Raw genomic sequence first — 24,896 nt, 5'->3', positions numbered from 1 at the left:
CAACACACTCACACACAGTGTTACTGTTCAAACTGCCTTAAATATACTTGGTTTTTAATGACTACTTAGGCTTACTACGCTACGTTGCTTTAATCTGTGCGTGTGTAATTACATTGGTGTGTAGTCAGATGTGTGTAAGTGTAGTCAGATGTGTGTGTGTAGTCAGATGTGTGTATGTGTATGTGTGTAGTCAGATGTGTGTAGTCAGATGTGTGTATGTGTGTGTGTAGTCAGATGTTTGTATGTGTGTGTGTGTAGTCAGATGTGTGTATGTGTGTAGTCAGATGTGTGTATGTGTGTGTGTGTAGTCAGATGTGTGTGTGTGTGTGTAGTCAGATGTGTGTGTGTGGGTGTAGTCAGATGTGTGTGTGTGTAGTCAGATGTGTGTTTGTGTGTGTGTGTGTAGTCAGATGTGTGTATATGTGTAGTCAGATGTGTGTATGTGTGTGTAGTCAGATGTGTGTATGTGTGTGTGTGTGTGTAGTCAGAAGTGTGTATGTAGTCAGATGTGTGTATGTGTGTGTGTGTAGTCAGATGTGTGTATGTGTGTTTGTAGTCAGATGTGTGTATGTAGTCAGATGTGTGTATGTGTGTGTGTGTAGTCAGATGTGTGTATGTGTGTGTGTGTAGTCAGATGTGTGTATGTGTGTGTGTGTGTAGTCAGATGTGTGTATGTGTGTGTAGTCAGATGTGTGTGTGTGTAGTCAGATGTGTGTGTGTGTGTAGTCAGATGTGTGTGTGTGTGTAGTCAGATGTGTGTATGTGTGTGTGTGTAGTCAGATGTGTGTATGTGTGTGTGTAGTCAGATGTGTGTAAGTGTGTGTGTAGTCAGATGTGTGTATGTGTGTGTGTGTAGTCAGATGTGTGTATGTGTGTGTGTAGTCAGATGTGTGTATGTGTGTGTGTAGTCAGATGTGTGTATGTGTGTGTGTAGTCAGATGTGTGTGTGTAGTCAGATGTGTGTGTGTAGTCAGGTGTGTATGTGTGTGTGTGTGTAGTCGGATGTGTGTATGTGTGTGTGTAGTCGGATGTGTGTATGTGTGTGTGTAGTCAGATGTGTGTATGTGTGTGTGTGTATTCAGATGTGTGTATGTGTGTGTGTGTATTCAGATGTGTGTATGTGTGTGTAGTCAGATGTGTGTATGTGTGTGTGTAGTCAGATGTGTGTATGTGTGTGTGCGTAGACAGATGTGTGTGTGTGTGTAGTCAGATGTGTGTATGTGTGTGCGTGTAGTCAGATGTGTGTATGTGTGTGTAGTCAGATGTGTGTATGTGTGTGTAGTCAGATGTGTGTATGTGTGTGTGTGTAGTCAGATGTGTGTATGTGTGTGTGTAGTCAGATGTGTGTATGTGTGTGTGTAGTCAGATGTGTGTGTGTAGTCAGATGTGTGTATGTGTGTGTGTGTGTAGTCAGATGTGTGTATGTGTGTGTAGTCAGATGTGTGTATGTGTGTGTGTGTAGTCAGATGTGTTTATGTGTGTGTGTGTAGTCAGATGTGTGTGTAGTCAGATGTGTGTATGTGTGTGTGTAGTCAGATGTGTATGTGTGTGTGTGTAGTCAGATGTGTGTGTGTGTGTAGTCAGATGTGTGTGTGTGTGTAGTCAGATGTGTGTGTGTGTGTGTAGTCAGATGTGTGTAGGTGTGTGTGTAGTCAGATGTGTGTGTGTGTAGTCAGATGTGTGTATGTGTGTGTGTGTAGTCAGATGTGTGTATGTGTGTGTGCGTAGACAGATGTGTGTGTGTGTAGTCAGATGTGTGTATGTGTGTGCGTGTAGTCAGATGTGTGTATGTGTGTGTAGTCAGATGTGTGTATGTGTGTGTAGTCAGATGTGTGTATGTGTGTGTGTGTAGTCAGATGTGTGTATGTGTGTGTGTAGTCAGATGTGTGTATGTGTGTGTGTAGTCAGATGTGTGTATGTGTGTGTGTAGTCAGATGTGTGTATGTGTGTGTGTGTGTAGTCAGATGTGTGTATGTGTGTGTGTAGTCAGATGTGTGTATGTGTGTGTGTAGTCAGATGTGTTTATGTGTGTGTGTAGTCAGATGTGTGTGTAGTCAGATGTGTGTATGTGTGTGTGTAGTCAGATGTGTATGTGTGTGTAGTCAGATGTGTGTGTGTGTGTGTAGTCAGATGTGTGTGTGTGTGTAGTCAGATGTGTGTGTGTGTGTGTAGTCAGATGTGTGTAGGTGTGTGTGTAGTCAGATGTGTGTATGTGTGTGTGTAGTCAGATGTGTGTGTTTTAAGTTGTCTGTCCGTATTATGATGTGTGAGTATAAAAATAAATGTGTGATGATGGCCCTGATTGATCTTCAATCACCAATGGGAAAACACCATCACACACACACACACACATCTAAATACATACACACACACACATTTATATACACACAGCTAAATACACACACACATTTATATACACACATCTAAATACACACACACATTTATATACACACATCTAAATACACGCACACACATTTATATACACACATCTAAATACACACACACATTTATATACACACATCTAAATACATACAAACACACATTTATATACACACATCTAAATACACACACACACATTTATATACACACATCTAAATACATGCACACACACATTTATATACACACATCTAAATACACACACACATTTATACAAACACATCTAAATACACACTTGTTTGTTTTGTACACATGCCAATCGAAATACAGACACACAAATACTTTTTTTACACAGAAAAATCATGATACGCAGACAACTTCAAATACACACAAGTAAATCGGCTTACACACACACACACACACACACACACACACACACATTTATACAGACACACACACATTAGTACACACACACAGATTGATATACAGACACACACACGTTAGTACACACACACACATTAGTACACACACAGATTGATATACAAACACACACACATTAGTACACACACACACATTAATATACAGACACACACACATTGTTGGTACTTGTGTGTGTTACTAAATGTTAATTGTTGGTACTTGTGTGTGTTACTAAATGTTAATTGTTGGTACTTTTGTGTGTGTTACTAAATGTTAATTGTTGGTACTTGTGTGTGTTACTAAATGTTAATTGTTGGTACTTGTGTGTGTTACTAAATGTTAATTGTTGGTACTTGTGTGTGTTACTAAATGTTAATTGTTGGTACTTGTGTGTGTTACTAAATGTTAATTATTGGTACTCTTGTGTGTGTTACTAAATGTTAATTGTTGGTACTTGTGTGTGTTACTAAATGTTAATTGTTGGTACTTGTGTGTGTTACTAAATGTTAATTGTTGGTACTTGTGTGTGTTACTAAATGTTAATTGTTGGTACTTGTGTGTGTTATTAAATGTTAATTGTTGGTACTAGTGTGTGTTACTAAATGTTAATTGTTGGTACTTGTGTGTGTTACTAAATGTTAATTGTTGGTACTAGTGTGTGTTACTAAATGTTAATTGTTGGTACTTGTGTGTGTTACTAAATGTTAATTGTTGGTACTAGTGTGTTACTAAATGTTAATTGTTGTATAATAAAATGAGCTGATTGTGATAACTGTACTGTCTCACCTGCAATGCAGTTGCACCTCCAAGACATTAGGTGTACTAGTTATGCTATGCTGGCTTTCTTTCAGGAAGATAAATGTGCTAAGTTGCGCCCTACAAAGAGTTTATACTGTAGTACAGTGCTCATCACACGCCGGCTCTTAGTTGTAGTTTTACCTACCAAATGTGGGAGTTTTGAGGCGTTTGTGGACACACAAAAAGTGGGACGTTGAAATAAAGGCAGCATTGGAGAGTGAGTGCACTAACGTTTGAGGAGTGGCACACGTTTGTTTACTCACCCGAGGAAGACAGGCGGTTACACCGAAGAAGATCTGTCCAGATTCAGGAGAGAAGCCAGTGACTCTGGGGGGTTAGTGGTTATGGAAATAATCACATTTATACTAAGTCGAACACCACATGTATTATTACACATATCAGTCAATGGCCTATGATCACATGTATTATTACACATATTAGTCAATGGCCTATGATCACATGTATTATTACACATATCAGTCAATGGCCTATGATCACATGTATTATTACACATATCAGTCAATGGTCTATGATCACATGTATTATTACACATATCAGTCAATGGCCTATGATCACATGTATTATTACACATATCAGTCAATGGCCTATGATCACATGTATTATTACACATATCAGTCAATGGTGTATGATCACATGTATTATTACACATCAGTCAATGGCCTATGATCACATGTATTATTACACATATCAGTCAATGGCCTATGATCACATGTATTATTACAGATATCAGTCAATGGCCTATGATCACATGTATTATTACACATATCAGTCAATGGCCTATGATCACATGTATTATTACACATATCAGTCAATGGCCTATGATCACATGTATTATTACAGATATCAGTCAATGGCCTATGATCACATGTATTATTACACATATCAGTCAATGGCCTATGATCACATGTATTATTACACATATCAGTCAATGGTCTATGATCACATGTATTATTACACATATCAGTCAATGGCCTATGATCACATGTATTATTACACATATCAGTCAATGGCCTATGATCACATGTATTATTACACATATCAGTCAATGGCCTATGATCACATGTATTATTACACATATCAGTCAATGGCCTATGATCACATGTATTATTACACATATTAGTCAATGGCCTATGATCACATGTATTATTACACATATCAGTCAATGGCCTATGATCACATGTATTAATACACATATCACTCATTGGCCTATGATCACATGTATCATTACACATATCAGTCAATGGCCTATGATCACATGTATCATTACACATATCAGTCAATGGCCTATGATCACATGTATTATTACACATATCAGTCAATGGCCTATGATCACATGTATTATTACACATATCAGTCAATGGCCTATGATCACATGTATTATTACACATATCAGTCAATGGCCTATGATCACATGTATTATTACACATATCAGTCAATGGCCTATGATCACATGTATTACACATATTAGTCAATGGCCTATGATCACATGTATTATTACAGATATCAGTCAATGGCCTATGATCACATGTATTATTACACATATCACTCATTGGCCTATGATCACATGTATCATTACACATATCAGTCAATGGCCTATGATCACATGTATTATTACACATATCAGTCAATGGCCTATGATCACATGTATTATTACACATATCAGTCAATGGCCTATGATCACATGTATTATTACAGATATCAGTCAATGGCCTATGATCACATGTATTATTACACATATCAGTCAATGGTCTATGATCACATGTATCATTACACATATCAGTCAATGGCCTCTGATCACATGTATTATTACACATATCAGTCAATGGCCTATGATCACATGTATTATTACACGTATCAGTCAATGGCCTATGATCACATGTATTATTACACATATCAGTCAATGGCCTATGATCACATGTATTATTACACATATCAGTCAATGGCCTATGATCACATGTATTATTACACATATCAGTCAATGGCCTATGATCACATGTATTATTACACATATCAGTCAATGGTCTATGATCACATGTATTATTACACATATCAGTCAATGGCCTATGATCACATGTATTATTTCACATATCAGTCAATGGCCTATGATCACATGTATTATTACACATATCAGTCAATGGCCTATGATCACATGTATTATTACACATATCAGTCAATGGCCTATGATCACATGTATTATTACACATATCAGTCAATGGCCTCTGATCACATGTATTATTACACATATCAGTCAATGGCCTATGATCACATGTATTATTACACATATCAGTCAATGGCCTATGATCACATGTATTATTACAGATATCAGTCAATGGCCTATGATCACATGTATTATTACACATATCACTCATTGGCCTATGATCACATGTATCATTACACATATCAGTCAATGGCCTATGATCACATGTATCATTACACATATCAGTCAATGGCCTATGATCACATCTATTATTACACATATCAGTCAATGGCCTATGATCACATGTATTATTACACATATCAGTCAATGGTCTATGATCACATGTATTATTACACATATCAGTCAATGGCCTATGATCACATGTATTATTACACGTATCAGTCAATGGCCTATGATCACATGTATTATTACACATATCAGTCAATGGTCTATGATCACATGTATTATTACACATATCAGTCAATGGCCTATGATCACATGTATTATTACACATATCAGTCAATGGCCTATGATCACATGTATTATTACACATATCAGTCAATGGCCTATGATCACATGTATTATTACACATATCAGTCAATGGCCTATGATCACATGTATTATTACACATATCAGTCAATGGTCTATGATCACATGTATTATTACAGGTATCAGTGTGTCAGGAAGGATACGGCAACAGGTCTCCACATCGCACTGACAGTATCACCCAGGATGGCTGTAAAACATCAACATACTGAGGTCAGTTTTTGACACACAAATCTTGTAAATCCCAAGCAAGGTCATTTGGGTAAATATGCTAGTTTGGTAAGTCCTGGATGGCTCACCTTGACCACGGGAAGGTCGAAAACCTCCCGAGATTCTCCCACTTCCGGGTTGTCTCCGTCCTCGGCGATGATGTGAGTAGCCAGAGCATTGTAGGACACCTCTTTACCCTTGCCCTCTTTCAACAGCTGCACCACCTGTACACACCCTTGTATTTGTTACCTTCTTAACACCTGAGAAAATGGCCTACCTCTTTACTCTTTCTACACTGCCAAAAGTATTTGGCCACCCATCCAAATGATCAGAATCAGGTGTCCTAATCACTTGGCCTGGCCACAAGCATGACAAGAGTCTGGTGTGGATGAACTTGACTGGCCTGCACAGAGTCCTGACCTGAACACCTTTGGGATGAATTAGAACGGAGACTGAGAACCAGGCCTTCTCCACCAATGCCCTTTTTGGAAGAATGGTGGAAAATTGCTATAAACACACTCGGCAACCTTGTGGACAGCCCTCCCAGAAGAGTTGAAGCTGTAATAGCTGCAAAAGGCACTGTAATATTGATTTTATCCTTGACGATAATAAAAAACTGTATTGATAGTTTTCCTTGACGATAATATAAAACTGTATTGATAGTTTTCCTTGACAATAATAAAAAACTATTGATAGTTTTCCTTGACAATAATAAAAACAGTAAAACAAACTAATGATAGTTTTCCTTGACAATCATAAAAACAGTAAAAAACAACAACTAATAATGATAGTTTTCTTTGACAATCATAAAAACAGTAAAACAAACTAATGATAGTTTTCCTTGACAATCACAAAAACAGTAAAACAAACAACTAATAATGATAGTTTTCCTTGACAATCATAAAAACAGTAAAACAAACAACTAATGATAGTCCTCTTTGACAATCATAAAAACAGTAAAACAAACTAATGATAGTTTTCCTTGACAATCATAAAAACAGTAAAACAAACTAATGATAGTTTTCCTCGACAATCATAAAAACAGTAAAAAAAAAAACAACTAATAATGATAGTTTTCTTTGACAATCATAAAAACAGTAAAACAAACTAATGATAGTTTTCCTTGACAATCATAAAAACAGTAAATAAAACTACTAATAATGATAGTTTTCCTTCACAATCATAAAAACAGTAAAAAAAACTAATGATAGTTTTCCTTGACAATCATAAAAACAGTAAAACAAACAACTAATAATGATAGTCCTCTTTGACAATCATAAAAACAGTAAAACAAACTAATGATAGTTTTCTTTAACAATCATAAAAACAGTAAAAAAAACAACTAATAAAGATAATTTTCCTTGACAATCATAAAAACAGTAAAAAAACTACTAATAATGATAGTTTTCCTTGACAATCATAAAAACAGTAAAACAAACTAATGATAGTTTTCCTTGACAATCATAAAAACAGTAAAACAAACAACTAATAATGATATTTTTTTTTGACAATCATAAAAACAGTAAACCAAACTAATGATAGTTTTCCTTGACAATCATAAAAACAGTAAAACAAACAACTAATGATAGTCCTCTTTGACAATCATAAAAACAGTAAAACAAACTAATGATAGTTTTCCTCGACAATCATAAAAACAGTAAAAAAAAACAACTTATAATGATAGTTTTCTTTGACAATCATAAAAACAGTAAAACAAACTAATGATAGTTTTCCTTGACAATCATAAAAACAGTAAATAAAACTACTAATAATGAGTTTTCCTTCACAATCATAAAAACAGTAAAAAAACAACAACTAATAATGATAGTTTTCCTTGACAATCATAAAAACAGTAAAACAAACTAATGATAGTTTTCCTTGACAATCATAAAAACAGTAAAACAAACAACTAATAATGATAGTCCTCTTTGACAATCATAAAAACAGTAAAACAAACAACTAATAATGATAGTCCTCTTTGACAATCATAAAAACAGTAAAACAAACTAATGATAGTTTTCTTTAACAATCATAAAAACAGTAAAAAAAACAACTAATAAAGATAATTTTCCTTGACAATCATAAAAACAGTAAAAAAACTACTAATAATGATAGTTTTCCTTGACAATCATAAAAACAGTAAAACAAACTAATGATAGTTTTCCTTGACAATCATAAAAACAGTAAAACAAACAACTAATAATGATAGTCCTCTTTGACAATCATAAAAACAGTAAAACAAACTAATGATAATTTTCCTTGACAATCATAAAAACAGTAAAGAAAACTACTAATAATGATAGTTTTCCTTCACAATCATAAAAACAGTAAAAAACAACAACTAATAATGATAGTTTTCTTTGACAATCATAAAAACAGTAAAACAAACTAATGATAGTTTTCCTTGACAATCATAAAAACAGTAAAACAAACTAATGATAGTTTTCCTTGACAATCATAAAAACAGTAAAACAACTAAAAATTATAGTCCTCTTTGACAATCATAAAAACAGTAAAACAAACTAATGATAGTTTTCCTTGACAATCATAAAAACAGTAACAAAAAACTACTAATAACGATAGTTTTCCTCGACAATCATAAAAACAGTAAAAAAAACAACTAATGATGATAGTTTTCTTTGACAATCATAAAAACAGTAAAACAAACTAATGATAGTTTTCCTTGACAATCATAAAAACAGTAAATAAAACTACTAATAATGATAGTTTTCCTTCACAATCATAAAAACAGTAAAAAAAACAACTAATAATGATAGTTTTCCTTGACAATCATAAAAACAGTAAAACAAACTAATGATAGTTTTCCTTGACAATCATAAAAACAGTAAAACAAACAACTAATAATGATAGTCCTCTTTGACAATCATAAAAACAGTAAAACAAACTAATGATAGTTTTCTTTAACAATCATAAAAACAGTAAAAAAAACAACTAATAAAGATAATTTTCCTTGACAATCATAAAAACAGTAAAAAAAACTACTAATAATGATAGTTTTCCTTGACAATCATAAAAACAGTAAAAAAAACTAATAAAGATAATTTTCCTTGACAATCATAAAAACAGTAAAAAAAAAAACTACTAATAATGATAGTTTTCCTTGACAATCATAAAAACAGTAAATACAACTACTAATAATGAGTTTTCCTTCACAATCATAAAAACAGTAAAAAAAAAACAACTAATAATGATAGTTTTCCTTGACAATCATAAAAACAGTAAAACAAACTAATGATAGTTTTCCTTGACAATCATAAAAACAGTAAAACAAACAACTAATAATGAAAGTCCTCTTTGACAATCATAAAAACAGTAAAACAAACAACTAATAATGATAGTCCTCTTTGACAATCATAAAAACAGTAAAACAAACTAATGATAGTTTTCCTTGACAATCATAAAAACAGTAAAACAAACTAATGATAGTTTTCCTCGACAATCATAAAAACAGTAAAAAAAACAACTAATAAAGATAATTTTCCTTGACAATCATAAAAACAGTAAAAAAAAAACTACTAATAATGATAGTTTTCCTTGACAATCATAAAAACAGTAAAACAAACTAATGATAGTTTTCCTTGACAATCATAAAAACAGTAAAACAAACAACTAATAATGATAGTCCTCTTTGACAATCATAAAAACAGTAAAACAAACTAATGATAGTTTTCCTTGACAATCATAAAAACAGTAAAACAAACTAATGATAATTTTCCTTGACAATCATAAAAACAGTAAAGAAAACTACTAATAATGATAGTTTTCCTTCACAATCATAAAAACAGTAAAAAACAACAAATAATAATGATAGTTTTCTTTGACAATCATAAAAACAGTAAAACAAACTAATGATAGTTTTCCTTGACAATCATAAAAACAGTAAAACAAACTAATGATAGTTTTCCTTGACAATCATAAAAACAGTAAAACAAACAACTAAAAATGATAGTCCTCTTTGACAATCATAAAAACAGTAAAACAAACTAATGATAGTGTTCCTTGACAATCATAAAAACAGTAACAAAAAACTACTAATAACGATAGTTTTCCTCGACAATCATAAAAACAGTAAAAAAACCAACTAATAATGATAGTTTTCTTTGACAATCATAAAAACAGTAAAACAAACTAATGATAGTTTTCCTTGACAATCATAAAAACAGTAAATAAAACTACTAATAATGATAGTTTTCCTTGACAATCATAAAAACAGTAAAAAAAAAAACAACTAATAATGATAGTTTTCCTTGACAATCATAAAAACAGTAAAACAAACTAATGATAGTTTTCCTTGACAATCATAAAAACAGTAAAACAAACAACTAATAATGATAGTCCTCTTTGACAATCATAAAAACAGTAAAACAAACTAATGATAGTTTTCTTTAACAATCATAAAAACAGTAAAAAAAAACAACTAATAAAGATAATTTTCCTTGACAATCATAAAAACAGTAAAAAAAACTACTAATAATGATAGTTTTCCTTGACAATCATAAAAACAGTAAAAAAAAACTAATAAAGATAATTTTCCTTGACAATCATAAAAACAGTAAAAAAAACTACTAATAATGATAGTTTTCCTTGACAGTCATAAAAACAGTAAAAAAAAAAACAACTAATAATGATAGTTTTCCTTGACAATCATAAAAACAGTAAAAAAAACAACAAATAATGATAGTTTTCCTTGACAATCATAAAAACAGTAAAAAAACAACTAATAATGATAGTTTTCCTTGACAATCATAAAAACAGTAAAAAAAACAACTAATAAAGATAATTTTCCTTGACAATCATAAAAACAGTAAAAAAAACTACTAATAATGATAGTTTTCCTTGACAATCATAAAAACAGTAAAAAAAACTAATAAAGATAATTTTCCTTGACAATCATAAAAACAGTAAAAAAAACTACTAATAATGATAGTTTTCCTTGACAATCATAAAAACAGTAAAGAAAACTACTAATAATGATAGTTTTCCTTCACAATCATAAAAACAGTAAAAAAAACAACAAATAATAATGATAGTTTTCTTTGACAATCATAAAAACAGTAAAACAAACTAATGATAGTTTTCCTTGACAATCATAAAAACAGTAAAACAAACTAATGATAGTTTTCCTTGACAATCATAAAAACAGTAAAACAAACAACTAAAAATGATAGTCCTCTTTGACAATCATAAAAACAGTAAAACAAACTAATGATAGTTTTCCTTGACAATCATAAAAACAGTAACAAAAAACTACTAATAACGATAGTTTTCCTCGACAATCATAAAAACAGTAAAAAAAACAACTAATAATGATAGTTTTCTTTGACAATCATAAAAACAGTAAAACAAACTAATGATAGTTTTCCTTGACAATCATAAAAACAGTAAATAAAACTACTAATAATGATAGTTTTCCTTGACAATCATTAAAACAGTAAAAAAAAAACAACTAATAATGATAGTTTTCCTTGACAATCATAAAAACAGTAAAACAAACTAATGATAGTTTTCCTTGACAATCATAAAAACAGTAAAACAAACAACTAATAATGATAGTCCTCTTTGACAATCATAAAAACAGTAAAACAAACTAATGATAGTTTTCTTTAACAATCATAAAAACAGTAAAAAAAACACCTAATAAAGATAATTTTCCTTGACAATCATAAAAACAGTAAAAAAAAAACTACTAATAATGATAGTTTTCCTTGACAATCATAAAAACAGTAAAAAAAACTAATAAAGATAATTTTCCTTGACAATCATAAAAACAGTAAAAAAAAACTACTAATAATGATAGTTTTCCTTGACAATCATAAAAACAGTAAAAAAAAAACTAATATTGATAGTTTTCCTTGACAATCATAAAAACAGTAAAAAAAACAACTAATAATGATAGTTTTCCTTGACAATCATAAAAACAGTAAAAAAAACAACTAATAATGATAGTTTTCCTTGGCAATCATAAAAACAGTAAAAAAAAACAACAACTAATAATGATAGTTTTCCTTGACAATCATAAAAACAGTAAAAAAAAACAACAACTAATAATGATAGTTTTCCTTGGCAATCATAAAAACAGTAAAAAACAACAACTAATAATGATAGTTTTCCTTGACAATCATAAAAACAGTAAAAAAAACCCAACAACTAATAATGATAGTTTTCCTTGACAATCATAAAAACAGTAAAAAAACAACAACTAATAATGATAGTTTTCCTTGGCAATAATAAAAAAACAGTAATAAAATAACCTAATAATGATAGATTTCTTTGGCAATAATAAAAAACAGTAACAAATAAATTGCATTAATGATAGTGTTACTTGACAATAACAATAACAGTTAAAAAAAATGTATTGATAGTTTTCCTTGACAATCATAAAAACAGTAAAACAAACAACTAATAATGATAGTCCTCTTTGACAATCATAAAAACAGTAAAACAAACTAATGATAGTTTTCTTTAACAATCATAAAAACAGTAAAAAAAAACAACTAATAAAGATAATTTTCCTTGACAATCATAACAACAGTAAAAGAAACTACTAATAATGATAGTTTTCCTTGACAATCATAAAAACAGTAAAAGAAACTACTAATAATGATAGTTTTCCTTGACAATCATAAAAACAGTAAAAGAAACTACTAATAATGATAGTTTTCCTTGACAATCATAAAAACAGTAAAAAAAAACTAATAAAGATAATTTTCTTTGACAATCATAAAAACAGTAAAAAAAAACTACTAATAATGATAGTTTTCCTTGACAATCATAAAAACAGTAAAAAAACAAACTAATAATGATAGTTTTCCTTGACAATCATAAAAACAGTAAAAAAACAACTAATAATGATAGTTTTCCTTGGCAATCATAAAAACAGTTAAAAAAACAACTAATAATGATAGTTTTCCTTGACAATCATAAAAACAGTAAAAAAAAAACAACAACTAATAATGATAGTTTTCCTTGGCAATAATAAAAAACAGTAATAAAATAACCTAATAATGATAGATTTCTTTGGCAATAATAAAAACAGTAACAAATAAATTGCATTAATGATAGTTTTACTTGACAATAACAATAACAGTTAAAAAAAAACTGTATTGATAGTTTTCCTTGACGATAATAAAAAATTGCAAATAAAAAACTCTCTAATAGTGGTTTTCCTTGAAAATAATAAAAACAGTAAAAAAAAACTATTGATAGTTTTCCTTGACAATAATAAAAAACTATTTCCAAAAAATATTGATAGTTTTCCTTGACAATCATAAAAACAGTTAAAAAAAAAAAAAAAAAACTAATAATGATAGTTTTCTTTGGCAATAATAAAAAATAGTTTAAAAAAAAAAACCTAATAATGATAATTTTCCTTGACAATAATAGAAAACAGTAAAAAAAATACCTAATAATGATAGTTTTCTTGGGCAATAATAGAAAACAGTAAAAAGCATTACCTAATAATGATAGTTTTCCTTGGCAATAATAGAAAACAGTAAAAAAAATTATTGCATTAATGATAGTTTTCCTTGACAATAACAATAAACAGTTAAAAAAAACTGTATTGATAGATTTATTTGACAATAATACAAAATAGCAAATAAAAACCCTGTAACAATGATAGTTTTCCTTGACATCGGTATCAATGATTGTTTTCAGTAATAATAAAAACAGTAAAAAAAACTGTAATAACGAGTTTTTCTTGACAATAAAAAAACAGTAAAAAACAAACAAAAAAACTGTATTGATAGTTTTCCTTGACAATAATAAAACATAGCAAATAAAAAACTCTCTAATAATGAGTTTTTCTTGACAATAATAAAAATAGCAAATTAAAGGCCTACTGAAAGCCACTACTAGCGACCACGCAGTCTGATAGTTTATATATCAATGATGAAATCTTAACATTGCAACACATGCCAATACGGCCGGGTTAACTTATAAAGTGACATTTTACATTTCCCGCCACACTTCCGCTTGAAACGCCTCTGAGGATGACGTATGCGCGTGACGTAGCCCGGGGAACACGGGTATGGCTTCCACATTGAAGCCAATACGAAATAGCTGTTTTCATCTCATTATTCCACAGTATTCTGGACATCTGTGTTGGTGAATCTGTTGCAGTTATGTTCATTGCATTATGGAGAAAGAAGCTGAGCAAGCAAAGAAGAAAGTTGTCGGTGCGAAGCGTCTATTTTGCGAGGGAAGTCAGCAGCAACACGTACACAGCCGGCGCTTCTTTGTTTACATTCCCGAAAGATGCAGTCAAGATGGAAGAACTCGGATAACAGAGACTCTAACCAGGAGGACTTTTGACTTCGATACACAGACGCCTGTAGAGAACTGGGACAACACAGACTCTTACCAGGATTACTTTGATTTGGATGACAAAGACGCAGACGTGCTACCGTGAGTATGCAGCTTTGGCTTCCAAACATTTGATCGCTTGACCGTAAGTGCGCGTCACGTACGTAACTTTTTTAAAAATATATAAGCTTTATGAACCCTGGGTTAGGTGAACGGTCTTTTGGGCTGAGTGATTGTGTGTGTTGATCAGGTGTTTGAATTGTATTGGCGTGTTCTATGGAGCTAGGAGCTAGCAGAGGAGCTAGGAGCTAGCATAACAAACACTGAGGTGTTTTTATGCAGGATTAATTTGTGGCATATTAAATATAAGCCTGGTTGTGTTGTGGCTAATAGAGTATATATATGTCTTGTGTTTATTTACTGTTGTAGTCATTCCCAGCTGAATACCAGGTACCGTGAGTATGCAGCTTTGGCTTCCAAACATTTGATCGCTTGACCGTAAGTGCGCGTCACGTACGTAACTTTGTTTAAATATATAAGCTTTATGAACCTTGGGTTAGGTGAACGGTCTTTTGGGCTGAGTGATTGTGTGTGTTGAGCAGGTGTTTGAATTGGATTGGCGGCTTATATGGAGCTAGGAGCTAGCATAACAAACACTGAGGTGTTTTTATGCGGGATTAATTTGTGGCATATTAAATATAAGCCTGGTTGTGTTGTGGCTAATAGAGTATATATATGTCTTGTGTTTATTTACTGTTGTAGTCATTCCCAGCTGAATATCAGGTCCCACCCGCCTCTCACAGCATCTTCCCTATCTGAATCGCTTCCACTCCCCACTAGTCCTTCACTTGCACTTTCCTCATCCACAAATCTTTCATCCTCGCTCAAATTAATGGGGAAATCGTCGCTTTCTCGGTCCGAATCTCTCTCACTTCATGCGGCCATCATTGTAAACAATAGGGAACTTTGCGTATATGTTCAATTGACTACGTCACGCTACTTCCGGTAGGGGCAAGCCTTTTTTTATCAGATACCAAAAGTTGCGATCTTTATCGTCGTTTTATACTAAATCCTTTCAGCAAAAATATGGCAATATCGCGAAATGATCAAGTATGACACATAGAATAGATCTGCTATCCCCGTTTAAATAAAAAAAATTCATTTCAGTAGGCCTTTAAATACCCTGTAATAATGACAGTTTTCCTTAATTCCTTTTTTTTTTATAACTAATAATGATAGTTTTCCTTGATAATAAAAAAAACCCAGTATCAATTATTGTTTTCCGTAATAAGAAAACGGTAAAAAAAAACAAGTAATAATGATAGTTTTCCTTGTCAATAACAATAAACATCTAAAAAAGGGTATTGATTTTTTCCTTGACAATAATGAAAAAATAGCAAATTAAATACCCTGTAATAATGATAGTTTTCCTTGACAAAAATAAAAACAGTAAAAAATAAATCGTATTAATGATAGTTTTCCTTGGCGATAATAAAAATAGCAAATTAAATAACATGTGATTATGATAGCTTTCCTTGACAATTATGAAAAAAAGTAAAAAATTAAATTGTATTAATGATAGTTTTCCTTGTCAATAATAAAAATAGCAAATAAAAAACTGTAAAAATGAGTTTTCATTGACAATAACAATAAGCAGTAAAAAAATCAATTGTATTGATAGTTTTCCTTGGCAATAATAAAATAGATGAAAAAACCCTATAATAATGATAGTTTTCCTTGTTATTAAATAACAGTAAAAATAATAATATTGTTTTACTATATATTTAAAAAATGTCAAATTGTAATATTGTTTTCCTGAATAATAAAAAAATGTAAAAAAAAAAAAAAAACTGTAATAATGATAGTTTTCCTTGAAAATAATAAGAATAGCAAATAAAAAACCCTGTAATAATGAGTTTTCTTTGACAATACCAATAAACAGTCCAAAAAAACTATTGATAGTTTTCCTTGGCAATAATAAAAAACAATGAAGGAAAAACCCTGTAATAATGATAGTTTTCCTTGTTATTAAATAACAGTAAAAAAAAATAATTATAATAATAATAATATTGTTTTACTATATATTTAAAACATTTCAAAGTGTAATAATTGTTTTCCTGAATAATAAAAAACTATAAAAATAAACTGTTTTAATGATAGCTTTCCTTGACAATAATGAAAAAAGTAAACAATTAATTGTATTAATGATAGTTTTCCTTGACAATAATAAAAATAGCAAATAAAAATCTCTGTAATAATAAGTTCTCATTGACAATAACAATAAACAGTAAAAAATAAACTGTATTGATAGTTTTCCTTGGCAATAATAAAAAAACAATGAAGGAAAAACCCTGTAATAATGATAGTTTTCCTTGTTATTAAATAACAGTAAAAAAAATTAATAATAATATTGTTTTACTATATATTTAAAACATTTCAAAGTGTAATAATTGTTTTCCTGAATAATAAAAAACTATAAAAAATAAACTGTATTAATGATAGCTTTCCTTGACAATAATGACAAAAAGTAAACAATTAATTGTATTAATGATAGTTTTCCTTGACAATAATAAAAATAGCAAATAAAAATCTCTGTAATAATAAGTTTTCATTGACAATAACAATAAACAGTAAAAAATAAACTGTATTGATAGTTTTCCTTGGCAATAATAACAAAAACAATGAAGGAAAAACCCTGTAATGATAGTTTTCCTTATTAAATAACAGTAAAATAATAATAATATTGTTTTACTATACATTTAAAAAATGTCAAAGTGTAATATCAATTGTTTTCCTGAATAATACAAAACAGTAAAAAAATAAACTGTATTAATGATAACTTTTCTTGGCAATAATAATAAAAAAACAATAAAGGAAATACTCTGTAATAATGATTGTTTTCCTTCTTAATAAAAAACAGTAAACAAAAACTAATATTGTTTTGCAATATATTTAAAAAAAAATTGTAATATTAATTTTTTTCCTGTAAAAATAACTGAGATAAAGGTTTTCTTGGACAGTACAAGACAAAACATGTAATGATTATTTTCTTGAATAAAAACAGCTACAAAATGAACTAATGATTGTTTTTCCTTGATAATAATTATTCATAAATTCCCTCTCTGATTCCTACCTTCTTTCATTTTACAAAAATAATCTTATTCATCTTTTAATGTCAACCATAAAATCCTCAGCTATTTATTCACATCAACATTATTATTTAATTATTGTCATTGATGTATTTAGTAATTGTTGCTGATTCCTTGTTAGCCACTGCTCTGATACCAACATAAGCTCTGCTTCTTCCTACTCCTTTTCAGACGTGCAGCAATGAAGTGACGCAACATATTGTTGTCATGCATGTTCAGAATTAAATAACTCCATAACCACTATTTCGTTCATTTAGTCAGGCCCCTGGAACCAGTTGACAGCGATAAACGAGGGGGGTTTTATTGTCAATATCGCGGCGTTTATTCTCGAAGCCAGGGTCACGTGACGCGCGTACGTCATCATATTCCCCAGCAAAACTTCACAATGTCACATTTGATCGACTTTTGATCTCCTGGTAATGAGAAGGAGGAGGAGTCACTATTTGGCAGGAAGCGCAAGGCGGCGAGTCCTCGACGGATCACAATGTTGACAGTCACAGGTTGATGCAAACGACTTAAAACGTGTCAAATGTCGCGCCGTAACCACGCAAAAGTTGCGCACGCGCGGAGTTATTTCCACGACAAAACACGAAACGACGGCGCCGTGTCGCCATTGCGCTTCAAATGCCCGCGCGCCGCTTTTTTGTTGACAGCCTGTTAGCCCGTTAGCATGCTAGTTAGCTCGCGCGGCTAAAGCCCGTTGAAAGTCAGCGGCGCTTTAGCCCGTTAGCATGCTAGTTAGCTCGCGCGGCTAAAGCCCATTGAAAGTCAACGGCGCCCCAGCCCGTTAGCATGCTAGCCCCCGCCGAGCTAACAGCCACAGCCTCACCTTCGGGTCAATGTCCCCCACCACGTAGAATTTGACCTCCTTGAAAAGTTCCTCGGCGACCTGGTTCTCCTCCTCGCACATGGCTGCCGGTTCAAGGGGTGCAAGCCGACATTAGGAGCAGCAAAAGGGCGGTCAGGAGCCGCTAGCGCGGCGGACTTAGGCGGGAGAGACTCGAGCGCCAAATCTCCTGAGCGCGCCGCGGACTAAACCATTGTCTCATAGAGGGGTGTTCCAAACACAACAACCCGATATAACTCACTATTTTGCTCGTATATCAGCTATTTACTTATAGAATTACCAAACTAACACATTCATATTTCTTTAAAGTGCTAATACAACATCTTAGTTATGTCTACTTGTTAGCTATTTTGTTGTAATTCTTTAGAAACACCCCCCCCCGCTCTTGTTGTTTTCCTTTTTTTTTTCATTTAATTTTCAAAGTTTTATTTCTCTTTCGCACCAAACAATCTCACGCAGACAATTACTTCAACACAATAAAAGACAATTACTTCAACACAATAAAAGACAATTACTTCAACACAATAAAAGATGATCTGGGACATGGAAGACCCTTTTCTACACCAGTAAACAGAGAAAATAATACCCAAATGGTAAATCATAATTATGAGATTAAAAAGTCATGGTTATGAGATTAAAAAAATCGAAATTATGAGATTAAAAAAAAGTCATAATTATGAAATAAAAAGTAATTTCATAACTACTTTTGTAAAAAGTAAAAGTACATGTCTTCAACTCAGTGATGAGTTGAAGACATGTACTTCTTTGTTAAGGTTTAAGAAAACATTGAAAGGTGAAATAGTTGGAAATTATAAAATATAGCAACGATTACTTTCATCCCATTGATTTTTTTTTTTCTTTTTAATGTTGATGTTCCAGTTAATCTTATTTTTCAGTGAAGGTATAGGATAGGCAAATATAAGCCTTGGCTTCAGCCTATTCCTTTTTCGGTCATGCTTTTTTCTTTTATTTTCTTTTTGTGTGTAAATGTGTATGATTGTTATATATGTATAATTTGTACTGTACTGTCACACAAAATGGTTAATGGTTGATCATACGACCGAAATAAACTTATTTCATTCATTCATTCATTCATATAAAAAGTCAAAATAATGAGATAAAAAAAAGTCATTATTATGATACTAAAAAAAAATCGAAATTATGAGAAAAAGTCACGATTATGCTATAAAAAGTCGAAAATATGAGATTTTACAAAAGTCATGATTATGGGATTTTAAAAAAGTCATGATTATGAGATAAAAAAGTCATGATTATAAGATAAAAGGTCATGACTATTATATAAAAAGTCGAAATTATGAGATAAAAAGTCGTAATTATGATATAAAAAATGCATTATTTTATAATATAAACATTTCATAATTATGATGTAAAAAAGTCATGATTATGATATAAAAAAAATCGAAATTATGAGATAAAGAAGTCATGATTATAATATAAAAAGTCCAAATTATGAGATAAAAAGTCATAATTCTGAATAAAAAAAGTAAAGATTATGATACAAAAAAGTCATGGTTATGAGATAAAATATCATGATTATGATATAAAAAAAAATCGAAATTATGAGATTAAAAAAGTCATGATTATAATATAAAAAATCCAAATTATGAGATACAAAGTCATAATTCTGAATAAAAAAAGTCAAGATTATGATACAAAAAAGTCATGGTTATGAGATAAAAAAAATCGAAATTATGAGATTTAAAAAAAAAGTCATAATTATGAAATAAAAAGTCATGATTGTGATATAAAAAGTCAAAATAATGAGATAAATGAGATTAAAAAGTCATGATTATGATATAAAAAATCGAAATTATGAGATAAAAAGTCATGATTATGATATAAAAAGGTCGAAATTATGAGAAACAAAAGTCATGATTATGAGATAAAAAGTCATGATTATATAAAGTCGAAATTATGAGATAAAAAGTCATAATTATGATATAAAAAAGTCATTATTTTATAATATAAACATTTCATAATTATGATGTAAAAAGTCATGATTATGATATTAAAAAAAATCGAAATTATGAGATAAAAAAGTCATGATTATAATAAAAAAAAGTCCAAATTATGAGATAAAAAGTCATAATTCTGAATAAAAAAGTCAAGATTATGATACAAAAAAGTCATGCTTATGATATAAAAAATCGAAATTATGAGATTAAAAAAAATCATAATTATGAAATAAAAAGTGATATAAAAAGTCAAAATAATGAGATAAATGAGATTTAAAAAAGTCATGATTATGATATAAAAAGGTCGAAATTATGAGATAAACAAAAGTCATGATTATGAGATATAAAAAAGTCATGATTATGAGATAAAAAAGTCATGATTATATAAAAAGTCGAAATTATGAGATAAAAAGTCATAGTTATGATATAAAAAAGTCATTTTATTATATAAACATTTCATAATTATGATGTAAAAAAAAGTCATGATTATGATACAAAAAAATCTAAATTATGAGATAAAAAGTCATGATTATAAGATAAAAGGTCATGATTATTATATAAAAAGTCGAAATTATGAGATAAAAAGTCATAATTATGATATAAAAAATGCATTATTTTATAATATAAACATTTCATAATTATGATGTAAAAAAGTCCTGATTATGATATAAAAAAAAATATCGAAATTATGAGATTAAAAAAAGTCATGATTATAATATAAAAAGTCCAAATTATGAGATAAAAAGTCATAATTCTGAATAAAAAAAAGTCAAGATTATGATACAAAAGTCATGGTTATGAGATAAAAAATCGAAATTATGAGATAAAAAAAAAATCATAATTATGAAATAAAAAGTGATATAAAAAGTCAAAATAATGAGATAAATGAGATAAAAAAGTCACGATTATGATATAAAAAGGTCGCAATTATGAGATAAACAAAAGTCATGATTATGAGATAAAAAAAAGTCATGATTATGAGATAAAAAGTCATGATTATATAAAAAGTCGAAATTATGAGATAAAAAGTCATAATTATGATATAAAAAGTCCAAATTATGAGATAAAAAGTCATAATTCTGAATAAAAAGTCAAGATTGTGATACAAAAAAGTCATGCTTATGATATAAAAAATCATGATTATGATATAAAAAAAAAAATCGAAATTATGAGATTAAAAAAGTCATGATTATAATATAAAAAGTCCAAATTATGAGATAAAAAGTCATAATTCTGAATAAAAAAAAGTCAAGATTATGATACAAAAAAGTCATGGTTATGAGATAAAAAAAATCGAAATTATGAGATAAAAAAAGTCATAATTATGAAATAAAAAGTCATGATTGTGATATAAAAAGTCAAAATAATGAGATAAATGAGATTAAAAAGTCATGATTATGATATAAAAAATCGAAATTATGAGATAAAAAGTCATGATTATGATATAAAAAGGTCAAAATTATGAGATAAACAAAAATCATGATTATGAGATTAAAAAAAGTCATGATTATGAGATAAAAAGTCATGATTATATAAAAAGTCGAAATTATGAGATAAAAAGTCATAATTATGATATAAAAAAGTCATTATTTTATAATATAAACATTTCATAATTATGATGTAAAAAGTCATGATTATGATATTTTAAAAAATCGAAATTATGAGATAAAAAAGTCATGATTATAATTTTAAAAAGTCCAAATTATGAGATAGTCATAATTCTGAATAAAAAAGTCAAGATTATGATACAAAAAAGTCATGCTTATGATATAAAAAAATCGAAATTATGAGATTAAAAACATCATAATTATGAAATAAAAAGTGATATAAAAAGTCAAAATAATGAGATGAATGAGATTTTAAAAAAGTCATGATTATGATATAAAAAGGTCGAAATTATGAGATAAACAAAAGTCATGATTATGAGATAAAAAAAAGTCATGCTTATGAGATTAAAAAGTCATGATTATATAAAAAGTCGAAATTATGAGATAAAAAGTCATAGTTATGATATAAAAAAGTCATTATTTTATTATATAAACATTTCATAATTATGATGTAAAAAAAAGTCATGATTATGATACAAAAAAAATCTAAATTATGAGATAAAAAGTCATGATTATAAGATAAAAGGTCATGATTATTATATAAAAAGTCAAAATTATGAGATAAAAAGTCATAATTATGATATAAAAAATGCATTATTTTATAATATAAACATTTCATAATTATGATGTAAAAAAGTCATGATTATGATATAAAAAAAAAATCGAAATTATGAGATAAAAAAAAGTAATGATTATAATATAAAAAGTCCAAATTATGAGATAAAAAGTCATAATTCTGAATAAAAAAAGTCAAGATTATGATACAAAAAAGTCATGGTTATGAGATAAAAAATCGAAATTATGAGATTAAAAAAAAATCATAATTATGAAATAAAAAGTGATATAAAAAGTCAAAATAATGAGATAAATGAGATAAAAAAGTCATGATTATGATATAAAAAGGTCGCAATTATGAGATAAACAAAAGTCATGATTATGAGATAAAAAAAAGTCATGATTATGAGATAAAGAAGTCATGATTATAATATAAAAAGTCCAAATTATGAGATAAAAAGTCATAATTATGATATAAAAATGCATTATTTTATAATATAAACATTTCATAATTATGATGTAAAAAAGTCATGATTATGATATAAAAAAAAAAAAATCGAAATTATGAGATTAAAAAAGTCATGATTATAATATAAAAAATCCAAATTATGAGATAAAAAGTCATAATTCTGAATTTAAAAAAGTCAAGATTATGATACAAAAAAGTCATGGTTATGAGATAAAAAAAATCGTAATTATGAGATTTTTAAAAAAGTCATAATTATGAAATAAAAAGTCATGATTGTGATATAAAAAGTCAAAATAATGAGATAAATGAGATAAAAAAAGTCATTATTATGATATAAAAAATCGAAGTCATGATTATGATACAAAAAAAAATTCGAAATGATTATAATATAAAAAGTCCAAATTATGAGATAAAAAGTCATAATTCTGAATAAAAAGTCAAGATTATGATACAAAAAAGTAATGGTTATGAGATAAAAAAAATCGAAATTATGAGATTAAAAAAAAAAATCATAATTATGAAATAAAAAGTCATGATTGTGATATAAAAAGTCAAAATAATGAGATAAAAAAGTCATGATTATGATATAAAAAATCGAAATTATGAGATAAAAAGTCATGATTATGATATAAAAAGGTCGAAATTATGAGATAAACAAAAGTCATGATTATGAGATTAAAAAAGTCATGATTATGAGATAAAAAGTCATGATTATATAAAAAGTCGAAATTAGGAGATAAAAAGTCATAATTATGATATAAAAAAGTCATTATTTTACAATATAAACATTTCATAATTATGATGTAAAAAAAAGCCATGATTATGATACAAAAAAAAAATCGAAATTATGAGATAAAGTCATGATTATAATATAAAAAGTCCAAATTATGAGATAAAAAGTCATAATTCTGAATAAAAAAAAGTCATGGTTATGAGATAAAAAATCGAAATTATGAGATTTAAAAAAAAAGTCATAATTATGAAATAAAAAGTCATGATTGTGATATTAAAAGTCAAAATAATGAGATAAATAAAATAAAAAAAGTCATGATTATGATATAAGAAATCGAAATTATGAGATAAAAAGTCATGATTATGATATAAAAAGGTTGAAATTATGAGATAAACAAAAGTCATGATTATGAGATTAAAAAAAGTCATGATTATGAGATAAAAAGTCATGATTATATAAAAAGTCGAAATTATGAGATAAAAAGTCATAATTATTATATAAAAAAGTCATTATTTTATAATATAAACATTTCATAATTATGATGTAAAAAAAAAGTCATGATTATGATACAAAAAAAATCTAAATTATGAGATAAAAAAGTCATGATTATAATAAAAAAAAGTCCGAATTATGAGATAAAAAGTCATAATTCTGAATAAAAAAGTCA

General features: G+C 29.0%; 1 protein-coding gene and 1 long non-coding RNA gene across 2 annotated transcripts in view; one reads left to right on the top strand and one right to left on the bottom strand.

The window, feature by feature from the left end:
* The window catches only part of paxip1 (PAX interacting (with transcription-activation domain) protein 1), an 82,523-nt gene extending 63,435 nt beyond the window's left edge, over window positions 1-19,088 (bottom strand). The window contains exons 1-4 of the mRNA XM_062069684.1: window positions 18,872-19,088; window positions 6,658-6,792; window positions 6,505-6,548; window positions 3,858-3,921 (exon numbers count right to left, since the gene is read on the bottom strand). Of these exons, the coding sequence (XP_061925668.1) occupies window positions 3,858-3,921; window positions 6,505-6,548; window positions 6,658-6,792; window positions 18,872-18,952 (324 nt within the window). The 5' untranslated portion in view covers window positions 18,953-19,088. The remainder of the gene's footprint in view (window positions 1-3,857; window positions 3,922-6,504; window positions 6,549-6,657; window positions 6,793-18,871) is intronic.
* Window positions 1-24,896, top strand: part of LOC133664783 (uncharacterized) — a 71,681-nt gene that overhangs the window by 43,429 nt on the left and 3,356 nt on the right. The window lies entirely within an intron of this gene.

This window comes from Entelurus aequoreus, linkage group LG14 (genome assembly GCF_033978785.1).
Source record: "Entelurus aequoreus isolate RoL-2023_Sb linkage group LG14, RoL_Eaeq_v1.1, whole genome shotgun sequence".
In the NCBI taxonomy this organism is placed as follows: Eukaryota; Metazoa; Chordata; class Actinopteri; order Syngnathiformes; family Syngnathidae; genus Entelurus; species Entelurus aequoreus.
This window is presented reverse-complemented; position numbering and strand designations above follow the sequence as displayed.